The 19,372-nt window shown below is 39.2% G+C and overlaps 1 protein-coding gene across 23 annotated transcripts in view; it reads left to right on the top strand.

Moving 5' to 3' along the window:
- The window catches only part of NRCAM (neuronal cell adhesion molecule), a 314,557-nt gene that overhangs the window by 280,358 nt on the left and 14,827 nt on the right, over positions 1–19,372 (top strand). For 10 of the 23 annotated variants that reach the window (XM_067042851.1, XM_067042847.1, XM_067042860.1 and 7 more), the window contains 5 exons: positions 1,105–1,227; positions 2,495–2,671; positions 3,662–3,697; positions 16,352–16,483; positions 17,419–17,497. In XM_067042851.1, coding sequence (XP_066898952.1) covers positions 1,105–1,227; positions 2,495–2,671; positions 3,662–3,697; positions 16,352–16,483; positions 17,419–17,497 — 547 coding nt within the window. The remainder of the gene's footprint in view (positions 1–1,104; positions 1,228–2,494; positions 2,672–3,661; positions 3,698–16,351; positions 16,484–17,418; positions 17,498–19,372) is intronic. The other 13 variants (XM_067042855.1, XM_067042852.1, XM_067042859.1 and 10 more) reach the window with 3 other exon arrangements.

Below are 19,372 nucleotides of genomic sequence, written 5' to 3'. Positions count from 1 at the left end.
TTTAGGGAACATGGTAGGTCGGGTAGAGAAGGTCACGATCGTGAGGGAGGGCTGCCATCATGCATCATGCTCTGAAGAAGTGAATAAAAGACCAGGCATGTTTCTGCTGGTAATTGGCCAGCCTCTGCCACGGAGAACCTGACACCCTGCACTCCTTCCCCAGAGCCAGGGGTGTGCCAGCACCCGGGCTTTTGTCCATCACTGCGAGCTGCCGGGCGTCTCTCAGCTCTCCAGATAAGAGCTCCTCTGCACTTGCGGGGGGCTGGCTCAGGCCCAGAGCCTGGCAGGCAGGGTGTTCTGACTGTTTGGAGACACCTGATTTGTTGGAGAAAACAGTCCTTAATAGCCCAGAAAGAGCACAGCTGCTTCTACTCAACGGTCTGGTTAGAATAGTTCTGCTCAGTCACTAGTTCGCTTTTATTAAGACCCCATTCACGAAACAAACAAGTACCGTTTCTTTTAAAACCATTGGTTTGGGTCCATATAAAGGCAAAGCCCTTATGTATTTGGAGAGGATGGTTTTCATGAATCTAAATGGAAATGGTGAGAGGAAAAGCAAAACAGGTTTCTATTAACGTATTTTCAGCTGTATGAGAAACAAAAATGAGTTACAGAAGACAAAAATCTTGGGGATGGGCTTCCCTGGTGGCGCAGTGGTTGAGAGTCCGCCTGCCGATGCAGGGCACACGGGTTCGTGCCCCGGTCCGGGAAGATCCCACGTGCCGCGGAGCGGCTGGGCCCGTGAGCCATGGCCGCTGAGCCTGCGCGTCGGGAGCCTGTGCTCCGCAACGGGAGAGGCCACAGCAGTGAGAGGCCTGCGTACCGCAAAAAAAATAAATAAAATAAAATAAAATAAATAAATAAATAAATAAAAATTTAAAAATCTTGGGGAATTCCCTGGCAGTCCAGTGGTTAGGGCTCCATACTTCTGCAGGGGGCATGGGTTCGAACCCAGGTCAGGGATCTAAGATCCCGCATGCCGTCTGGTGCAGCCAAAAAAAAAAAAAAATCTTGATGAGTTGTGTGGACCTGGTGAAATATGTCACTTTAATACAGTTTGGAACATTCCGAAACCTTTGTGTTGACTCTGTGTCTCATTTGAAGTCCCCAGCGCTCCATCCTCTCTGAAGATTGTTAATCCAACGCTAGATTCTCTCACTTTGGAATGGGAGCCACCAAGCCACCCGAATGGCATTTTGACAGAGTACACCTTAAAATATCAGCCAAGTAAGTTATGGGGAGAAGGAAACAGGGAAATATGGTTTACGAAGGAAAAAGACTGTTATCTTAAAATACAAACGGGGTATTTCTTTACAGATGTAGAATATATACATATACCTTCAAGTGTTATTCTAGAAGGAACTTCAAATCATACTTTTTAAAGAAAAATGACATGTGCTTTTGAGAATTAAATGACGTGTAGAATAATACAGACCTTGAGCATGGGGTTTACGTGCGTGCTGTCATCATGTATGTAGGTGTCACGTATTGTATAACCAGCAAATGGTAAGAAGAGGGGTTCCTTTGGCGCAAGGCCTCTGAAGATGAGATTTGGGGTTATTTAACAGCCCATGACTCCACCTGCAAAAACAAAGACATGAGAGATGCTATTGCGATTCAACCAGAAAATTCTCCCAGCTTAGAAGCCCATGGAAAATGTATTTCCCCTTGTTACACTGTATTATAGGATTTTTTTTTATGGTTTATCCCATAGTTTATTTTTTATTTTTAAAAGGTATGCAAAAACAAAATTAAATATCTATGTATATATATATTTACATATATACATACATATATTAATATATGCATTTGTATTAGAATTGCAGTGTGAACCTCGAGATTATCTTTTTTTAAAATTTTTATCGGAGTGTAGTTGATTTATCATGTTGTGTTAGTTTCAGGTGTACAGCAAAGTGTAGCAGTTGTACATATACATATATCCACTCTCTTTTTAGATTCTTTTCCCATATAGGTCATTACAGAGGGTTGAGTAGAGTTCCCTGTGCTGTACAGTAGGTCCTTATTAGTTACCTATTTTATATATAGTAGTGTGTGTATGTCCATCCCAGTCTCCCAATTATAGGACTGTGTAAGGTTATCAATTATGTGGGACAAAGAGTGAGTAAGATGACAAAAGTCAGTGTATTCCAGGTTTAACATTTTTGGTTGACACATTTATTTACGATAGTATTCCTACAGCAATTCATGGGGAATGCACGTTGTTCTTTTTTTTTTTAATGGAGGTAACATTGGTTTATAAAATTATGTAAGTTTCATGCTTACAACACTGTGTTTTGACTTCCATATACGCTCCTGTGTGCCTACCACTAAAAGTTTAGTCTCCATCCGGTTGACCCCTTTACCCATTTCAACCTCCCCCCATTGCCCTTCCCTTCTGGTGACCATTGTCCTCTTCTCTGTGTCAGTGTGTTTGTTTTCGTTTGGTTTGTTCACTTACTTGATTACTTTACTTTGTTTATATTCTTATTGACAGTTAACAGCACCCATGAATTAGGCCCTCTGGTAGATTTGAAAATTCCTGCCAACAAGACCCGCTGGACTTTAAAAAATTTAAATTTCAGCACTCGGTATAAATTTTATTTCTATGCACAAACAGCTGCGGGATCAGGAAGTGAAATAACAGAGGAAGCGATAACGACCGTGGGTGAAGGTAAGAGGGCACGTGTGGAATCCAGATAGCTAGAAGTATCGCGAGACAAAAATCTTTACGTTTGTGCCCCTTCTTTCCTTCTGACCATGCAAGTATCCACGTTACCCAATTAATACAAACACCTCTTTGTAACCTCTCATTCTGGTATATATATACATATATATATATATATATAAGCAGCTATTTAATTCAGACTGGAATAATGATTTGATGTTTATTTTTTAAGTCCCTATGAAACTTTTAAACTTACATTAAAATACCGAGGTGAGAGTGGGAAATTACAGTGTTTTGCCACACTTAAATTCAAAGTTCACGGCAATGTTTTTTCCTATCTACAACTTTACATATATATACACATGTGTAATACACACAGACACGCATACCTATACGCAAATACATATATGTAACTGTGGTTCTGATCTTGATTCACCATAAAATAATTTGCTAGTCTACATACTGATTTAGGTTTTCCAGCAAGGAAATCAAAACCAGTTATTAAATAATGCATTTACTTTGTGTTTGAGCATGGGACTTCATAGTTTGCTATGCCATCTGGTACAGAAAGCAAAAGAGCCCCATTGAAGTATTTAGAAAAAGAATGAACACTTCCTTTAATACTTTTAAAAATGATTTTGAAAAGCTTGACATTCAATGAAAATGATCAAAAGCATTGTAAAAGATTTTGCATGGCTCTAAATTGTAGAATTTATTTGATTATCTTCCATAGCATAAGAAATTGACATTTTTACCCCAAAATTGGTTTGAAATCTCCTAAGCCTTCTTACATAATAAGCAAGTATGAATAAAGCACTTTAAGTAATGTGGGGATTTGATTACTGGTAAGTTTGGGAACAAAAACGTACCTTTGTCCCCTGTACCTGATGTAGGAGACTCCCTTCTTCTTGCATGCTTTAGCGTTTTAAGAAGTGTTTTTATGTAGCTTTACATGCTAACTATATAGTGTCCTATTTCTGTTTCCCTTCATGAAAGCTGGTATTCTCCCACCTGATGTAGGTGCAGGCAAAGGTAAAATCATTCAACTGCATGACTTTCTACATGTGTGAAATTTGCCATGTTAACCATGGGGAAGTGCAGCATGGGTGCAAAGAGAAAATATTTAAAATAAGCTTTGAAGCACCAAAAGGAAGATAAGATCCTGCAAGATCTTGACTTTAAAATTCATGTCTAGTCTTTTTTACAAGGAGAAAGCCACCCATTGAATTCACCTTTTCTCAAGACTTATCCCAGGTCCACATCCTAATCTTGGCTTTTAATGCTATGACCGTGGCTAGACCAGACAGGACCCAAACTGTACCTTTGCCACAGACCCTCATGATGGCCGTGCCGTCTATGCAGGGTTCAGAAATCTTAGTCCTGTGATAAAAACAGCCAGTCAGAAATCAGACCGACCGCGCTTCCTGTTCCAATCTGATTTACCTGCACTCCTCCTAGACACGGTGCACACGTTGCTGGCAGCACACTACACTGTCCCCCTGGAATTTCAGCTTAGCCTGTACCCCCACTGCCCTGGGACTGAAAGCCTCCCCAGTGGGACCCCCTCTGACCAAGCGTTCAGGCAGCCCGCATGCCGTGCTCAGCTGTGTTATTCCATTTCTGTCTCCGCCAGACTGCTTAAGTCTCCTCCGGCGGAAGAGCCAGCAAGTCACAGTGAATTACTTTTGTTCTCCTTTATTGCTCACAGCTCTCTGGATGAGGAAGATTGGTTGGGAGAATGGTGCTGGAATGAATTGTAGTATTTCTTCCACCCAAAGATCCCCCAGTCCTTGACTCTTGGCTATTGGTTGATTTGTCAGCTCTTTAGGGAGCAGTGGAGGCCGCCCTGCCTCACATGGCACTGTTCTCATATCGAGCACCCCTGGCCAGGGATTTTCTTGGGCTTCGACAGACTGAAGGAGTACAAATTGGAATGAAGAAAAAGTCGACCAAAAGAAATAAGTGCTTTGCCCTAAGTTGTTCCAATCTTGGGAGCTTAGACCTGATCGTATCTTCTCTTTTCTTACAAATCTTATATTCAGAGCCTTGGTAAATTTTTAAATGTAGATCAGGTAGATTTGGGAACGCTTGAATAAGAACTGTAACCATTTTCAATCATCTTAATAATGTTTTATAGGTGTTTTTACCCTTGAAAGAACAAAGTTATAAACATTAAAAATGTTCGCTAGATCGTGGAAGGATGGGAACCTCTCTTTTATAAGTGTGCTTCTTTCTGGGGGTGATTAGATATCCATTAAAATCCGTGGTGGTTTTACAGTAATTGACTGCTGGGTTCCCCTTAGACCCTTTCGTGGAAGCATTCCAGAGAAAGCCTGGCCTCTTTCCCTGTGCAGTGGCCATGTCACTGGGGCTCAGCCTAGAGGCGGTAGCCAATTAATTGAGGTGCAGCAGGGCAGTTTGTGTTTTCCGTTGCCTTGTCATATTGGAAGAGGACGTGCACGCCACTGGAAAAAAATATCACCCGCTGATTTTAATGAATTCAGACTAACTAAAAGAAATGTCAGTTAATATAGTTGAGGTTTTACCATTTGATGTTACTAAATTGAATTGTGAATTACTTCTGATTATAGAGACAAGCAAAAAGAGACTCTCCGAAGGTTCCTAAGGCCCCCAGTGTTGAGATCTGGTGGAACTCAGATATAAAGAGAAATGGGTTTAAATTTTTTTTTTTTAAAGCTAAATCTAACCTTCTTTTCTATATTGTTTCATTTAATAGTGCATCAGTAAGTAAACATTGCTTGCATAAAATGATAATATTTTACCATAATGAGACTTTAAACTGCTTGAGAATAATTTGTTTCCCTGGGTTTCCCTTCCTTAAAAATATTTCTTTTTTCAACCTAGGAATGAATTCTCTCCTCTTCTCTGTTTTCCTTCTTTGTGTAGAGTTTAGGGACTCTCTGGGAGACAAGAAAAATAAAAGGTCTCCACCATCCTTCCCAATTTTAGTATTTTTAATATATCTTTTATATATGTTTTTAAATTTTAAAAAATCTTTTATATTTTAATTGGAAGCACCATGAAAGAGAGTAAGTAAGAGATGAACCATTGAGAGAAAACAGGTGTGATATCCTTGGCTATAGAAGCATCAACCTCTAGGGATTTTCATTCACTTCTGAAGAAGAGGAAAAGAGATGGCTCGGAGTTTACATTTTAAAATTTTCTTACAGATTTTAAGAGATGTGAATGAAACCCAAGCTTCCAAATATACAATTACATTGTAGACATTTTGTAGACAATTACAAAATGATGATCTAAACCATGAAGTAGAAGCCAGGAGAGTTCAGTTAGCTGTATTTATGCCAGGCTAACCCTTTTCCTTACTGTTATCCTCAGTTTGAGCATGGAAATAGGTACTCGAAATCTCCAGGAGTCACTTATTGTGGTCTGTGTCTTTGTTTGGTCAAAACTCTCAATATCGGTGTAAGAGACTGTAGATGTTTGGCAGCTTTTGTTCCATTTCTTTGTCCCTTTAAATAACTTCAGGGTCTGGGGTTCTAGGAAATAGACCTGTGAAGGCATCTAGAGAAATGAACTGAAAACACGCAGATAATGGATTTGACTTACGGCCCCAGTATTGCTGATGGATGGACACTGCTTTATCTGTGGATTATTATCTGCTTTCTCACCTTGGGACCAGTCATCAGGACACTTTTGTGAGGTGACGAGTTGGGGCACAGGAATAGGGAGAAACTAACTGGAAAGTCAGGAACTGAACCTGGCTCTTGACCTAATTAGCAGCCGACTGTGGCCAAACAGGACAGAGCAGGGAGGGCACTGGGGCGCTGGTGACGAATCCTCTCCGTGGTCAGACTCTCACTACATCATTATACCAGAGCCCACTGCACAGCTACCACTTAGGTCAAGAAACAGGCCAGTGAGTAAAAGTCAAGTTTAAAGTTCACAACCTTATTTGGCCTGAACCAAACCAAACCAAACAAACAAAACAAAAATCTCCAACTATATAGAAGGTTCAGTCAGTCAACAGCTCATGTCTCTCTGGCCCATAAAAAGCATCAGCCTTTTTTAAGGCACTGTGTGTTAAGACAGTAAGGCAGACTCTGCCTTTGATGTGCTTACAATCTGGCAGGTAAGACAACACATAAAAAAAGAGTGAAAAGAGATGGAATTTGAGCAAAATGTTACCTGAGCTTAGAGGAATGAGCCATTTATTTTGCTACACAGGATCAGGAAAAGCTTCCCAAAGAAAGTAATATTGAACTTGAAGGACGGATAGAATTTTGGCAGATGAATCAGGGGGGTGGGGTGTATAAATTCTTAGGAGAGGGAATAAGCCAAGGCATGGGGTTTAAAAATCCACAGGATGTTCGGGTTATACCCAGAGGTCCACCTATGGGCAGAGGTAAGCCATCCACATTTGAAACAGGGAAGTGACAGGATCAGAGATGTAGTTTTGGAAGCTAATACACAGGTAACCACGCTGGTGGGCTGTACAAAGGAAGACTTAGAGTAGGAAGAGAGATTAGATACAGATTTAAGAAAGCCTAGAGGAGAAATGACACCAGCACATCCAAGGAAACATTGCCTGGCATATCATAGGTGCTCAGTGAATGTTAGTTCAGTAAGTGCATGCGTGGGTATTAAAAGCAAGGAGGGTTTGAATTCTCCATGATAAAAGGGGCCAAACCACGTAACCTTAGGAAGTTGCACTGTCTTCTCTGGGTGTCTTTAAAAATAAGCTGATTGCTCTTCTGTTGGAAGGTATGGTTCTGCCTTGAACATCTTGCATAATTACCTCAAGACTAAATTCCTCAGTTTCACGATTTGAAAAATTTCTAAAGAAAAGTAATGTTTTGCCTGGATTCTTTGCACTGATGTTTTACACACATGTTCATTAGTACTGTTGTAAATATGTCTCTGTTGATTGATTATATTCCTATCATTATTCCTTTAAGAGGAGAACCTCAGGCAACTGAAGTCAATTAGGTCCTCAGAAAGACTATATATAATTCCATAATCAGTTTTGTTTTCTGCTGTTTCCCACCCTTAGCACAGAGGGGCACACAGTATATATGTGATGGTGCATTAGATCACAGAGGTCAAATTGCATTATTGAATTTCTTTAATATACTTCTCTTTTTGATCCCAAGAAAGGCTATTTCATCGAATTTGTTGCAGTGAGGGCTTTAGCTTCTAAATCATACAACGTACTTGGGAATTTTAGAGCCTGAGTAGCTCATTCATGCTTTCTGGTTTACTATCCTAGGATGTTTTCCCAGGGATAATAATTGATCTTATCATTGTTTAACTATCCAAGTTAACATAGCTGTAAATATGTCATTTTTACTTTAGGCTATTGAGGAAAGGCTGATGGAATTGTCAGGCTTAGGTAGCCAAATAACATCTTTTAATGACTGTAGATGTCATCTTAACTAGGGGAAAAGCATGTAGCATCGCGCAGGCTCCATAATTTGGTGTTTCAGGCAGCCGTTTAGATTGCACTATGATTTTTCAGAACATGATATATAACGAACACTCGGCAGGTAAGATCGTCTTGCTCTCTGGGGTGTGTCAAGTGAAATAGTTCTTCTTCCTTTTATTTCTTGGTTCTTCACTTCTGATAAAGAGTATCGGGCATTTTTATTTTGTTTTATTTTTTTGCAGCTTCTCTTCCAGTGTGCCGTAACTATCCAACCTTCTTCTCCAGAGTAGGTGCTCCTTACCTGGGGTCCCTGAACTCCCTAGAGGCAGATTCTTAAAGAAATGTGTGACTCAAAATAAGTCAGAAGCTGGTATTCTAAGGAGCATCTTTTTCTCACCCAACACAAATTCCTTAAAGACCTGCACTGAGATGATAAATAGCGTGGAAAAGCAGCCACTAGTATGGGGTTTTACCTTGCAGCCTCCCATGTTCTGCGACCTCTGCCCCCGGCATTGGTTGGCAGCTCCCTTCCTGCTGTACGTGAGTAAATGGAGACTCTGATGTTCCCTGGGACCGTCTCTCATGGACAACAGTTTACACTGTTCAAGACCCACATCACGGAACTCATACATTTTAATTCAGTAGAACTCATTATTTCTGATTACTAATTTATTTCCTAATGCTGTGGTTTAAGAAATGAAAACCCTTTCTGTAATGAAAGTGAAGTAAGAGGGAACCCTGAATTTCAACAGTCAGTTCTAATTTCATTTTACTGGAACGATTTCAGAGTACTTAAACTTATTTTACATGTTGTGTGTGTGCGGTCATGCAGTTTGATTGTCTGTCTGTCTGCTTTATTTTTCTATTGTATATTTACTTCAAGCAGTAAACCCCAGGATCAGCAGACTTACTACTGCCACTGCTGAGACCTCAGCCAATATCAGTTGCGAATATGAGGGACCACAGCATGTGAACTTTTATGTAGAATATGGTGTAGCTGGCAGTAAGAAATGATTTCGTTACCCGGTTTTTAATTTGGGGGCTGCATTTGAGGAGATTGAGAACATTTTCAGGATGTACTGTGGATCATCTTGAAAAATAACTTGATCCAAACAAATGGATCAGAGGTATCTGAAAAAATCAGAGAGAACCATCAACCTGTATATTTTATACGTAACTAGGAATCCGTTTGATTCATGTTATTAAATACAAGGGACATAATAAGTTCCATCGCATATGTTATTTTCAGGTTGTGGTACCCAAAACCGTTCTTTACCCACGACTTGTAAACAAGAGTAATAATGAATAATTATATTTCAATGTTTAATGGATTCCCAAGTCAGGCACTCTACTATATCCTGGCCACATCTACTAGGAGATGGGGCAGCTTGAGTTTTCAGCAGTTTATGAGAACCCAGTGCCCCCTCCTTAATGAAGTGTGCTCTGCACGTAATGAGCTGGGTGGCCGGTGAATGTTTGTGACAAAATGTTGAATATAGTCCAACTTTCTGTTTAAACCTTTATCGTGCAAATAAATATTTTTAAAAAACCCCAAACTATGGGTTCAGAAAAACCAGTTCTTGGGAAAGGTTGAATCTATAACTTGGATAAATTTTAAGGTATTTAAGTTTACCGAAAGATTCATTTTGTGAACCTTAAAAAACAATCCTTTCCATAGTTCGATCCAGCTATTTAATGTATAACAGTTCTTTTTAGAAATATCATTAGCGAAACTCAATAATTTCACAAGGCAAGGTTCAGATCAAGAAGCTTCCTTTGTATCAAAAAGATTTAACCCAATGGGAATATATGCAATTAAAATGCAATCTGATATCCAGTCGATTTTTCTTTGAGGACGTTTTCATGTAGTTCTTCATTTTCACTGATTTATTTGACATGACTCAACTTATAATCATCTAAAGTGATAAACTGAAGCACCCTAGACTTTGTCTTTAGCTTATAAAGTGTATTTTCCTTTCTGGAAGCATTAAGTCACTTCTGTTCCCTTAAAACATTCAAATGTGTTGTTTTTGCAAAATCTCCATAGGCAAAGAAGAAGGGAGGAAAGAAACTGTAAATGGTTCTCGGAGCTTCTTTGGGTTCTAGGGTCTAAGGCCAGGAACAGCATACCAAATTCAAGTTGGTGCTGAGGGGGGCTCTGGTTTTGTGGGTTCAGAGGGTATGTTTGAGACAGGCCCACGTGAGGCACACACCACACCCGTCCTGGCTCCCAGTCAGAGGTGAAGGCACCCAGAGCTCCAGCTGGAGGTGGGAGGGCTGCTGGAGCTGTGTTTTGGGTAAGGATGTCACCTGTGCGGCCCAGTTGGGTGGGGAGTTGGGTTCTTAATTGTCTTGGGCTCTTTATATCAAATGAATTACAGAACTGAGCACATCATCTTGTAATCACACGATTGCCAAAACCATTACAAAAGCAGAGGGGAAATATGATTCTTAACCTACATGATTTGGGTGATTCAATTTTTCACATCATTTACATGTCTAAAGTTTCCCTCGGAGTTAGGATGGAAATTTTGAAACGCTTTAGAGCTGAAATAACTCATTGATAAAGTCACAATTTGTTATGCCAGAATGGACTGTAATCCAGCAGAACCCTGCAGTTTGGGTTAGACGACTGATGCAAAGAACTTAGTTAAAGTGGTATAGAACAAGAAATTGTTCAATGCATGTCTCAATATCATCCCATATTTGACTGCCTGTATATGTTTTAGTTATGTGAACATTATCACAGTACACAAGGACATTACAGTTTCTAGAATAAAGAAAAAGTTTCTAAAATAAAGAAAAGTGTTCTTGTAAGATGCAAGAATATTCCTATTTACTCATAAGATGGAAAACAACCCCCACTTGCTTCAATTTTAAGAAGGGTTGTGGGGTGTGTGTTCATTTTGTGCTTCATAAAACCACGTTATCTTCAGTCACTTCATGCATTCTTGGGGGCATGTTGAATTTCCTGTGGAACCTTTAGGCAAAAATGTATTTTTGTGTGTCTTTCCTTACCCAAGCATTATGATTTTTAAAATCATTTCTTCTAATTTAGAAAAGATACAAACATGAGTGGTTTTTAAAAACAGAAAGAAACCAAAGGTGATAGTCAATAACTTATTAAATAAAGGTAATATTAAAATACCTTATACAAATATTCATGTGCTAAAATCATAATGCTTAAGGAAAAAAATATTTTTCCTTTTTTTGGGGGGGATTTTCATATCCACCTGCGTACAGAGTTCTAGCTAGGAGAATACTGTTTTAAACTTAAAAGAGGAATATCCATTCACAGCTAGTGCGATGAGGTGTTTGTTATTATCGAGAGCTTTTAATTTCAAAATACTAAAAACTCAAGTAGATATTCTGCCCATACTTACAGCTAGGTTGCTAATAATAGTAACAGCCCTAGCATTTATTCAGAGCTAATCTGTACTAGGTAAATGGTTTTCTTGGCTTTTCTCATTCGGTCCTTACAACAATCCTGGGAAGGAAACAATGTTGTTACCCACTCACACCTCACGGTCAACGACCAGTAATGAGAGGTAGAGGGCCTACCCTGTCACCCAGCTAGAACGCAGGAGAGCTCAGCCTTTCAACACTGGGGAGAGGCGCTCACTACACCCTCTGTTCAGGGCCACAGAGGCCCACATCCCAAGGGGAACAGGTTGTCTCAAAACCGACCACTCCATTCAGCGCTTGGGACATCTTTCCAGCTATTGTGGACCCTTCATGGCCCCAGTGTACTCCCCACCTTGCAGATCTAGCTAGAATTGAATTCCACCCACAAAATCAAGTTGTGGCATATTTTTTTTGGTCCTCTTCTAGGACAGAGGGCAAACCCTTTAGAAAAACATTTTGTCTTCGCTGTTACTATACCTAAAGTAACAGCTGCAGCTGGCAAGTAAGTTCAAGATGAACAGCCATCATGGGTGGGCCATTCTTGTGTGCCAGCGAAGGAGAAACAGGACAAGGCCACAACCACTTCTTGTCACCTTTGACGTGAGGGAATAAATATCCATTAAACCCTAGTGACTTTAGTTAACATATTACCTCTAGGAGCAAATACTGTTAAGCCAACTTCCTTGTTCTTCCGGTTTCCGTGTCGGTCCTGTAAGGATGAACTCCAGGGAGACAGTACTGTCCTCTTCTGCTCTTGCTTTTTGCTTCCTCCAGCTAGGTTTTTTTTTTTTTTTTTTTTTTTTTTGCGGTATGCGGGCCTCTTACTGCTGTGGCCTCTCCCGTTGCGGAGCACAGGCTCCGGACGCGCAGCGGCCATGGCTCACGGGCTTAGTTGCTCCGCGGCATGTGGGATCTTCCCGGACCAGGGCACGAACCCGTGACCCCTGCATCGGCAGGCGGATTCTCAACCACTGCGCCACCAGGGAAGCCCTCCAGCTAGGTTTTGAGGTGTGAATGCCAGTACTTGGCGTGGAAACATACCATCCTGGCTGATTTTTTAACTCTTCGCGTGAATGAGCTCCTCCTCTCTCTGAGTTCTGCGTATTTCAGGAACCTAGACTCGACTGTCATCTGTGCTTGTTTTTTGAATCTTCTTAGCATGACGCCATCTCTGTGCCTTTGATAGTCTGGATTTTTAAGGTCTATTTCTTAATTTCTTTTCCTATGGCACACACTGGAAAACAAATCAAAGAAGACTAGAGGCAGTATCCTGGTGTCATGCTTCTCACCCACACTTTTGTTAAGACCCCGCCTCCTCTTCTTGCTTTCTCCCCTCCTTCCCTCAATCATTGTGTCTCTTCTCTCCTTTCACAAAAGATTTAGAGCAGATTTGCTTTTACTGGGCCCAACAGTTGGGGTGGTTTTTTTTAGTGGATTGTGGTTTTTTGGTCAACTGCCTCCAAACTTTGGCCAAGGTCATTGTTTTCCCTTTCTAAACATTTCGAACTATTTTAGCAGGACACTTTTATATCTAATGGGTTCTTCAAATATAGCCATTTATCTCACTCTTTTTCTTCCATATTTAAAAAAATTTTTTTATTTTTTATTTTTTATTGGAGTATAGTTGTTTAACAATGTTGTGTTAGTTTCAGGTGTACAGCAAAGTGATTCAGTTATACATATATTCATTCTTTTTTAGATTCTTTTCCCATTTAGGTTATCCCAGAATATTGAGCAGAGTTCCCTGTGCTATACAGTAGGCCCTTGTTGGTTATCTATTTTATATATAGCAGTGTGTATCTGTCAATCCCAATCTCCCAATTTATCCCTCCCCCCACCTTTCCCCTTTGGCAACCTTAACTTTGTTTTCTAAGTCTGTGAGTCTCTTGTCTTCTGTGTTTATTCTGTTATTCTAAGTACTCAAGGACGTTTTCCTCAGAGCCCTCCTCCCACACAGCACAGGTTAAACACGAGACAACAAGCAATGTGATGGAGAAGATTGTTGTTAAGACTAACTTCTAGGAAACAAAATCAATTTCATGCCTCTGGCTTCTTTTCTGTTTTTGGATTCCTTATATTTGTCTGTTTGTTTAATGTGTTGCTCTATGGCTTATTCAAGTAATACACGAATATAATTTTACTGTAAAAGTTTTAAATAAAGGGACAATCCTGTCACTTTCCTACCCAATCCTACTATTACCCACCCATTGAAACTCAGATTCAAGAAGAGAAAGCCTCACAGGCTTCATTGTGTATGTGTGTGTGTGTGTGTGTGTGTGTGTGTGTGTGTGTGAGTGTGTGATGCACAGTGGTGGCCATGACTTGGGTTTGTATATGCATCTGTAGTTAGGATGATTTTGGAATGTCCTGGGAACACTTGAAGCCTCTTATAGTCTATCTGGGCTTCAGATCCCTTTTTATATGGATGGGAAATCAATAGAAGCTATTTTCACTTACATAATTTTTGTTTTATATCAACTTCTGGTGCGTTTGTGTGTGTGTATGTATACACGTGTGAGCATGCATACACGTGCACCTCTTAACATGCTGCGTCTGCCCAGTCTTAAATAAATGGGATAGTGACATATTTGCAACTTTTTCCTTTAGACATAGGGGCAAAAATTCAACGTCAACTTGGTTGTTCCTTTATCAGCTGTCAAGAAACGTTTCTACTTTGTGCATAGTTGCATAGCTGCAAACTGCCAGCCGGCAGTTCAATTTTGACAGTTAGCATCTCTATTAAGACGGTGTCTATACTAATACTTGAGGATCTTATTGCCGTTTGCTCTTATCAGTTGCATTTAATTAGATGAAAAATGTAAGTGCAGATACTATTTATTAAAGGGCTGTAAATCATTAAGCATATTAAAAACAAGGACTCTGTAACTTCAATCAAATGCTCCATAGACTTACACCAGTTGATTTTGGGTTCAGTTTCAAAGAAAATGTACATATCAGAGACCATGTGTGAATTGACAGAACTCTGTTGCCAAAGAGTATGTACTGATGGACTTTAAAAATATTTCAAAGATAGAAAGTCCCTACAACATTTTATTCTCTGTAAAGACTTCTGCAGAGTTGATGTCTGGACATCAGTGCATTATAGCAGTAGCACATAATGGCTGGTACCATGTTCTTTGGAGTCCGCAGTCTTGGGTGAAGCTCTAACTCTCTGGCAAGGTCTTTACCCTTTCTGAGCATGGGTTTAGTCCTCACGCCTACCTCACAGGATTTTTGTGAAGACTGAATGAGATTTTGCCCTCATCACAGTGCCTAGTATAGAATAAGTTTCAAAATGCTAGCTCTCGTTATCGTTGTTTTCATCTTCATCCCGATGATGCTTATGGTACGTGTATGGTAGGGGGGCCCTGCCCATACTCATGTTTCCGTTGTGTCTAATGATGATACAACTCAAAACCCCAATAAGCAATGAGACACAAGGGGCTATTGGGGAAAGGCTACTGGCAATTTGATTTATATTCCAGAGAATGTATTTCCACTTCTCATTTTATTTCTTCAACACACATCCACATATTTTTCACATTCCTCTTCACACTTGATTTTAAGCATTTCATTGTTCTCCCTATCCTTTGGGTGGAGAAAAAAGGCAATGAGATGCTATTTTTGCAGCATAGAGCAAAACCTGGGATAGGTGTCGCCATGCTTCTTTCTGCATCCAGCAATCACATACATCTAACCCAACCATGTTAAATGGATTCAGAAGAAATTGAATCAAAAACGAATGATATAGGCATTCTTATGAATTAAAAAAAAAAAACCTTTTACCTTAATTATGGTCAAAAGAGAAAAAAATCAAGACCTTTTTAAAAAAGATTCATACCAGTGTTTTCAACAAATTCTCATGAGCTTGTCTGAATAGCCATTAATGCTGCACTTTGTCCCATTTGATTGACACTTTCGAATAATAATGAAAATGCTAATTATTCTATGTTTTTCTTAGGAGATTTGCATACTATGATTGGTTGAATAAGGAGCTTCACATTATTTGACTCAAAACAGAATAGAGGAAGACTTAAAGTACATGTGTACATGTGAATGAGTATTTTCTTTCTAAACTGGCCACTTATTCCAATAATGATACCAGTGATCAAGATATATCTCAAAGTCTTTTGATTGGATTCTGAACGGTATTGAATATTGCTTACTGATCCTTTGAGGGTAAATAGGATTTTTCAGAAATTTCCCCAGATCTTTCAGAACCAACTCTTATAAATGAGATGAATAACAAATGAGATGAAAAACAAAGATCTAAGTAATATTTGGGGCGCAAGTTGAGATGTTATAGAAAATAATAAGATTGGTTATCTTATGTGGACAGGTTTCATGTGTGGAAAGTTTCCTTTTTAAACAGAAGGTTTCCAACACATTTGGAAAAATTGCAACATCATTGCAATGATAGTTTAGCCTCCCAAAGTGGTTCCTTTGAAAGAAAAATACTCAATTAGATGTATACATTCTGTTCTGTTTAAAATGGTTTTCTAGTCTTATCCTTGTACTTAATGTACAATTTATCCCATAAACAGTAAAAATTTTAATTGGTTTGGGACTGTGTTTCTGTTGAAAATATATAGTGAAAATAACTATGAACGCAATGCTCAGCAGGGTTTGTTAGCATTGAATGGTGTTAGCAGTCGATTTCTCTCTTTGAATTTTTTTCATTATTGAAGGTTTTTCAGAGTTAAGTATTTATGTAACTCCTGATTGATAACTGACAGATTCCAGGGCGGGGCCACATGTAAAATATAGAAAAGCTTATGTACTATGGCAGGTTTTTTTTTTTTTTACTACAAGTGATTACAACAGTTGTCACCTCCTCCTTAACCCATTCACACTGACACCATTGATTTGTTTTCCAGCGATGGCAAGCCGACAGGTGGATATAGCGACTCAGGGCTGGTTCATTGGTCTAATGTGTGCTGTCGCTCTCCTGATCTTAATTTTGCTGATTGTTTGCTTCATCAGAAGAAACAAAGGTGGTAAATATCCAGGTAAGAAAGGAAGATTGAAATTGCCGTATAATGTTGCATGATGATCCGTTAAACTAAAAAGAAATCATGAGAGTAATCCCAGAGATTGCAATAAGTGTATCCTCCCAGAGCCATACATTTGGACTTTCTGTTCAAACAATTATTGATCCCTTTGCATGTCATGGAAGACTCAACATTGCCAAGGATCAGAAGACACTTGGCGGAGCAGATGAATCAATCCTCTGAAGGTACTAGTGACTCTGCTTCCTTAGGCTTTACATGAGTCATAGGTGCTGAAACAGCACCTGAAACCAACAGGCAGAGAGGAAGTGATGCATGAACTGGATCTTGAAATCATGATGTGTACAGTTGCTTTCCCTGTATGGTTAATGTTTTGTTCAATTTAGTGGATCCAGTGAATTTCTATTTTCTTTACCTGGCCATTTCCCATTTCAGTGGCAGAGTAAAAAATCTGCGAACAATTAGATTTACAAAAACAATTTGTAACCATGAATATAGTTAATAGGTAGATTGGTAAAATAGAGGGAAATCTTAGAAGCTTCAGCCTTATTCCTTTAGCAGGTGAGTAAGAGACTTGTACCAAAATGCTTTTTATATGAAGTCAACTTTGTATGTTAATTACCTCCAAGAGACTAGAACTTCATCGAAATATATGCATAGGGGGTTCCCTGGTTGCCTAGTGGTTAGGATTCCAGGCTTTCACTGCTGTGGCCCGGGTTCAATCCCTGGTCAGGGAACTAAGATCTGCAAGCCTTGTGGCAAATAAATAAATAAATAAATAAATAAATAGCCACATGATACATCTGGTTGTATAACTCTATGGGGTATAGAATTATTTCCCACTGTTGTATATCTCATAGAGTACACTCCTAAAAACTTTGAATAAGGAAACACAGGATCAATAGATAATAATGTCATTTTGGAATTTTTTTTAGTTAAAGAAAAGGAAGATGCCCATGCAGATCCTGAAATCCAACCTATGAAGGAAGATGACGGCACTTTTGGAGAATACAGGTGAGCCCCTGCTCCTCAGCCACCCTTCATCCTCCCTGCCCTGAACAGACACCACACTCAGTCTCCCTAGAATGGGGTTCAGCAAGGAATGCACTCTGCCTGGGATTTCCTATTTATCTCAAAAATTAGTTTAGAAACACTTGCGTGTCTAAATGTTTACGCAACCCGCACAGTTAAAAATAATCTCCCTTTCATTAGAAAATACATTTCCATCTTAGTGGTAGGTTTGGAGATGGAATATCTTCCACTCTGCCCTATTTTCCAGAGACCCTTGCTGTAATTGCTCAACATAGAAAAGCTGGTGTGTGATAATAAGAGTTAAAACAACAATAAAGACCCTACAAACCTGCATTGTAAAGCAAACTATCCCTGTCATTCTCTAAGCAGTGCTTTTGTAAAATTTACGTTACTCTTTTTCATCTTGGATTTGAGGCCTTTTTTCCCAAACAGGTACGTGTACCCCCTCTTATTAAACATGAAATGATGACCAGGCTGCTTTAGAAGCCATTAATTATTAAGAAATATCATAGCCCTGGAGGCAGTGTATTAACTCACAGTGTTTTGCTAAAACATTCTTGGCTTGGCTCTGTCTTTAAGGACAAATTTAATGTAGCCTATGTGCTAAATACTTTTTAAAAAAAAAAAAAAGGAAGAAAGAAACAGTTTAAACAAAGATATTCTTCCCTAGGGGGTATAGGTCTTTTTAAAGAGAGATAAGTGGTTATTTTAGATATGTTCCAAAACAAAAACAAAAGATATATTTATTCATTTAAAAGATTGGGATTTTGGTGTTCCAAAAGAATACATCTATTAATCAAATGCCTTTGCACAGTGTTCTTTCTTTCTATAAGCCTCTTGTTTATATAAAGTATAATCTTTTAAATATGTGCTGAGCCGGTACTGAGACTTTCTTTCATATCCATTATTCAGTGATCAACTTGTAAAATAAGCCCTAATGATATTCATTATATCCAAAGAAATAATCAAAACAAGAGCAGAAATGAATGAAATTGATGACAGATGCAAGAGTTTATTAATAATGTTAGCTGCTGGTACTTTGAAAAGGTCATTAAAATTTTTTGCCAGAAGAAAAGGCTTTTAGGTGAAATAAAATATGTCACTATTGTGATTGCCAGATGACATTTACAAACAAGATATGTGTCTTAATTTTCACCTGTCTCTAGAGCTCATTTTTGGTGTTTCCATGTCAATATCACAATGGGGCAAAATAATGCCAAGGATAAGAAATATGAGAACTGACTGAGAAAAACTGTGTATTTTTTTTACAAAATTAGATTCACGGCAGTCTCCACGCAGATACAAGTGTTTTTCCGTATATCTCTACGCCTCAGCTTTCATTCTGATTCCCTTTTGAGAGGAGGTGACTGTGATTTTTAAAACTCTTCAGAATTCTGTATCTTAGGATACAGCAAAACATCTAGTGAGGGTTGTCTTGATGTCAGATGTTGACTCTGAGACTGAAAGGGTATGAAAACCTCATTCAGCATCCCCACCTGTCCACCCATAAGGTTTTATAACGCATTAAAGCAGCCTGCAGATGGCCACAGCCTAGGGTTGCCAGGCCTTAGGCTGAGTGAGTTGAAACCTTTGCTGATTTCATTCACTCGTCTACACATTTCTCCTGTAAAGCAGGGAAGCTCATAATTACTAAATAACTTGTTATTTTTAGTGTTCCTGTGACTAGAATTCTACCCAGGATATGCACACCACTCCCTTATTTGTAGTGCTAAAGCTGGATCTTTAATATAACCTGACAGTATCATGTATTTGCATGAACTGAGAACAAACCATTGCACTCCATACATTCTTCACATGGTGATGGGTTTCTGTTCTACATTATCATGCTCAGATGAA

This window comes from Kogia breviceps, chromosome 9 (genome assembly GCF_026419965.1).
Source record: "Kogia breviceps isolate mKogBre1 chromosome 9, mKogBre1 haplotype 1, whole genome shotgun sequence".
Lineage (NCBI taxonomy): Eukaryota > Metazoa > Chordata > Mammalia > Artiodactyla > Physeteridae > Kogia > Kogia breviceps.
The sequence above is the reverse complement of the archived record's forward strand: the minus strand, read 5'-3'. Positions and strand labels throughout refer to the sequence as shown.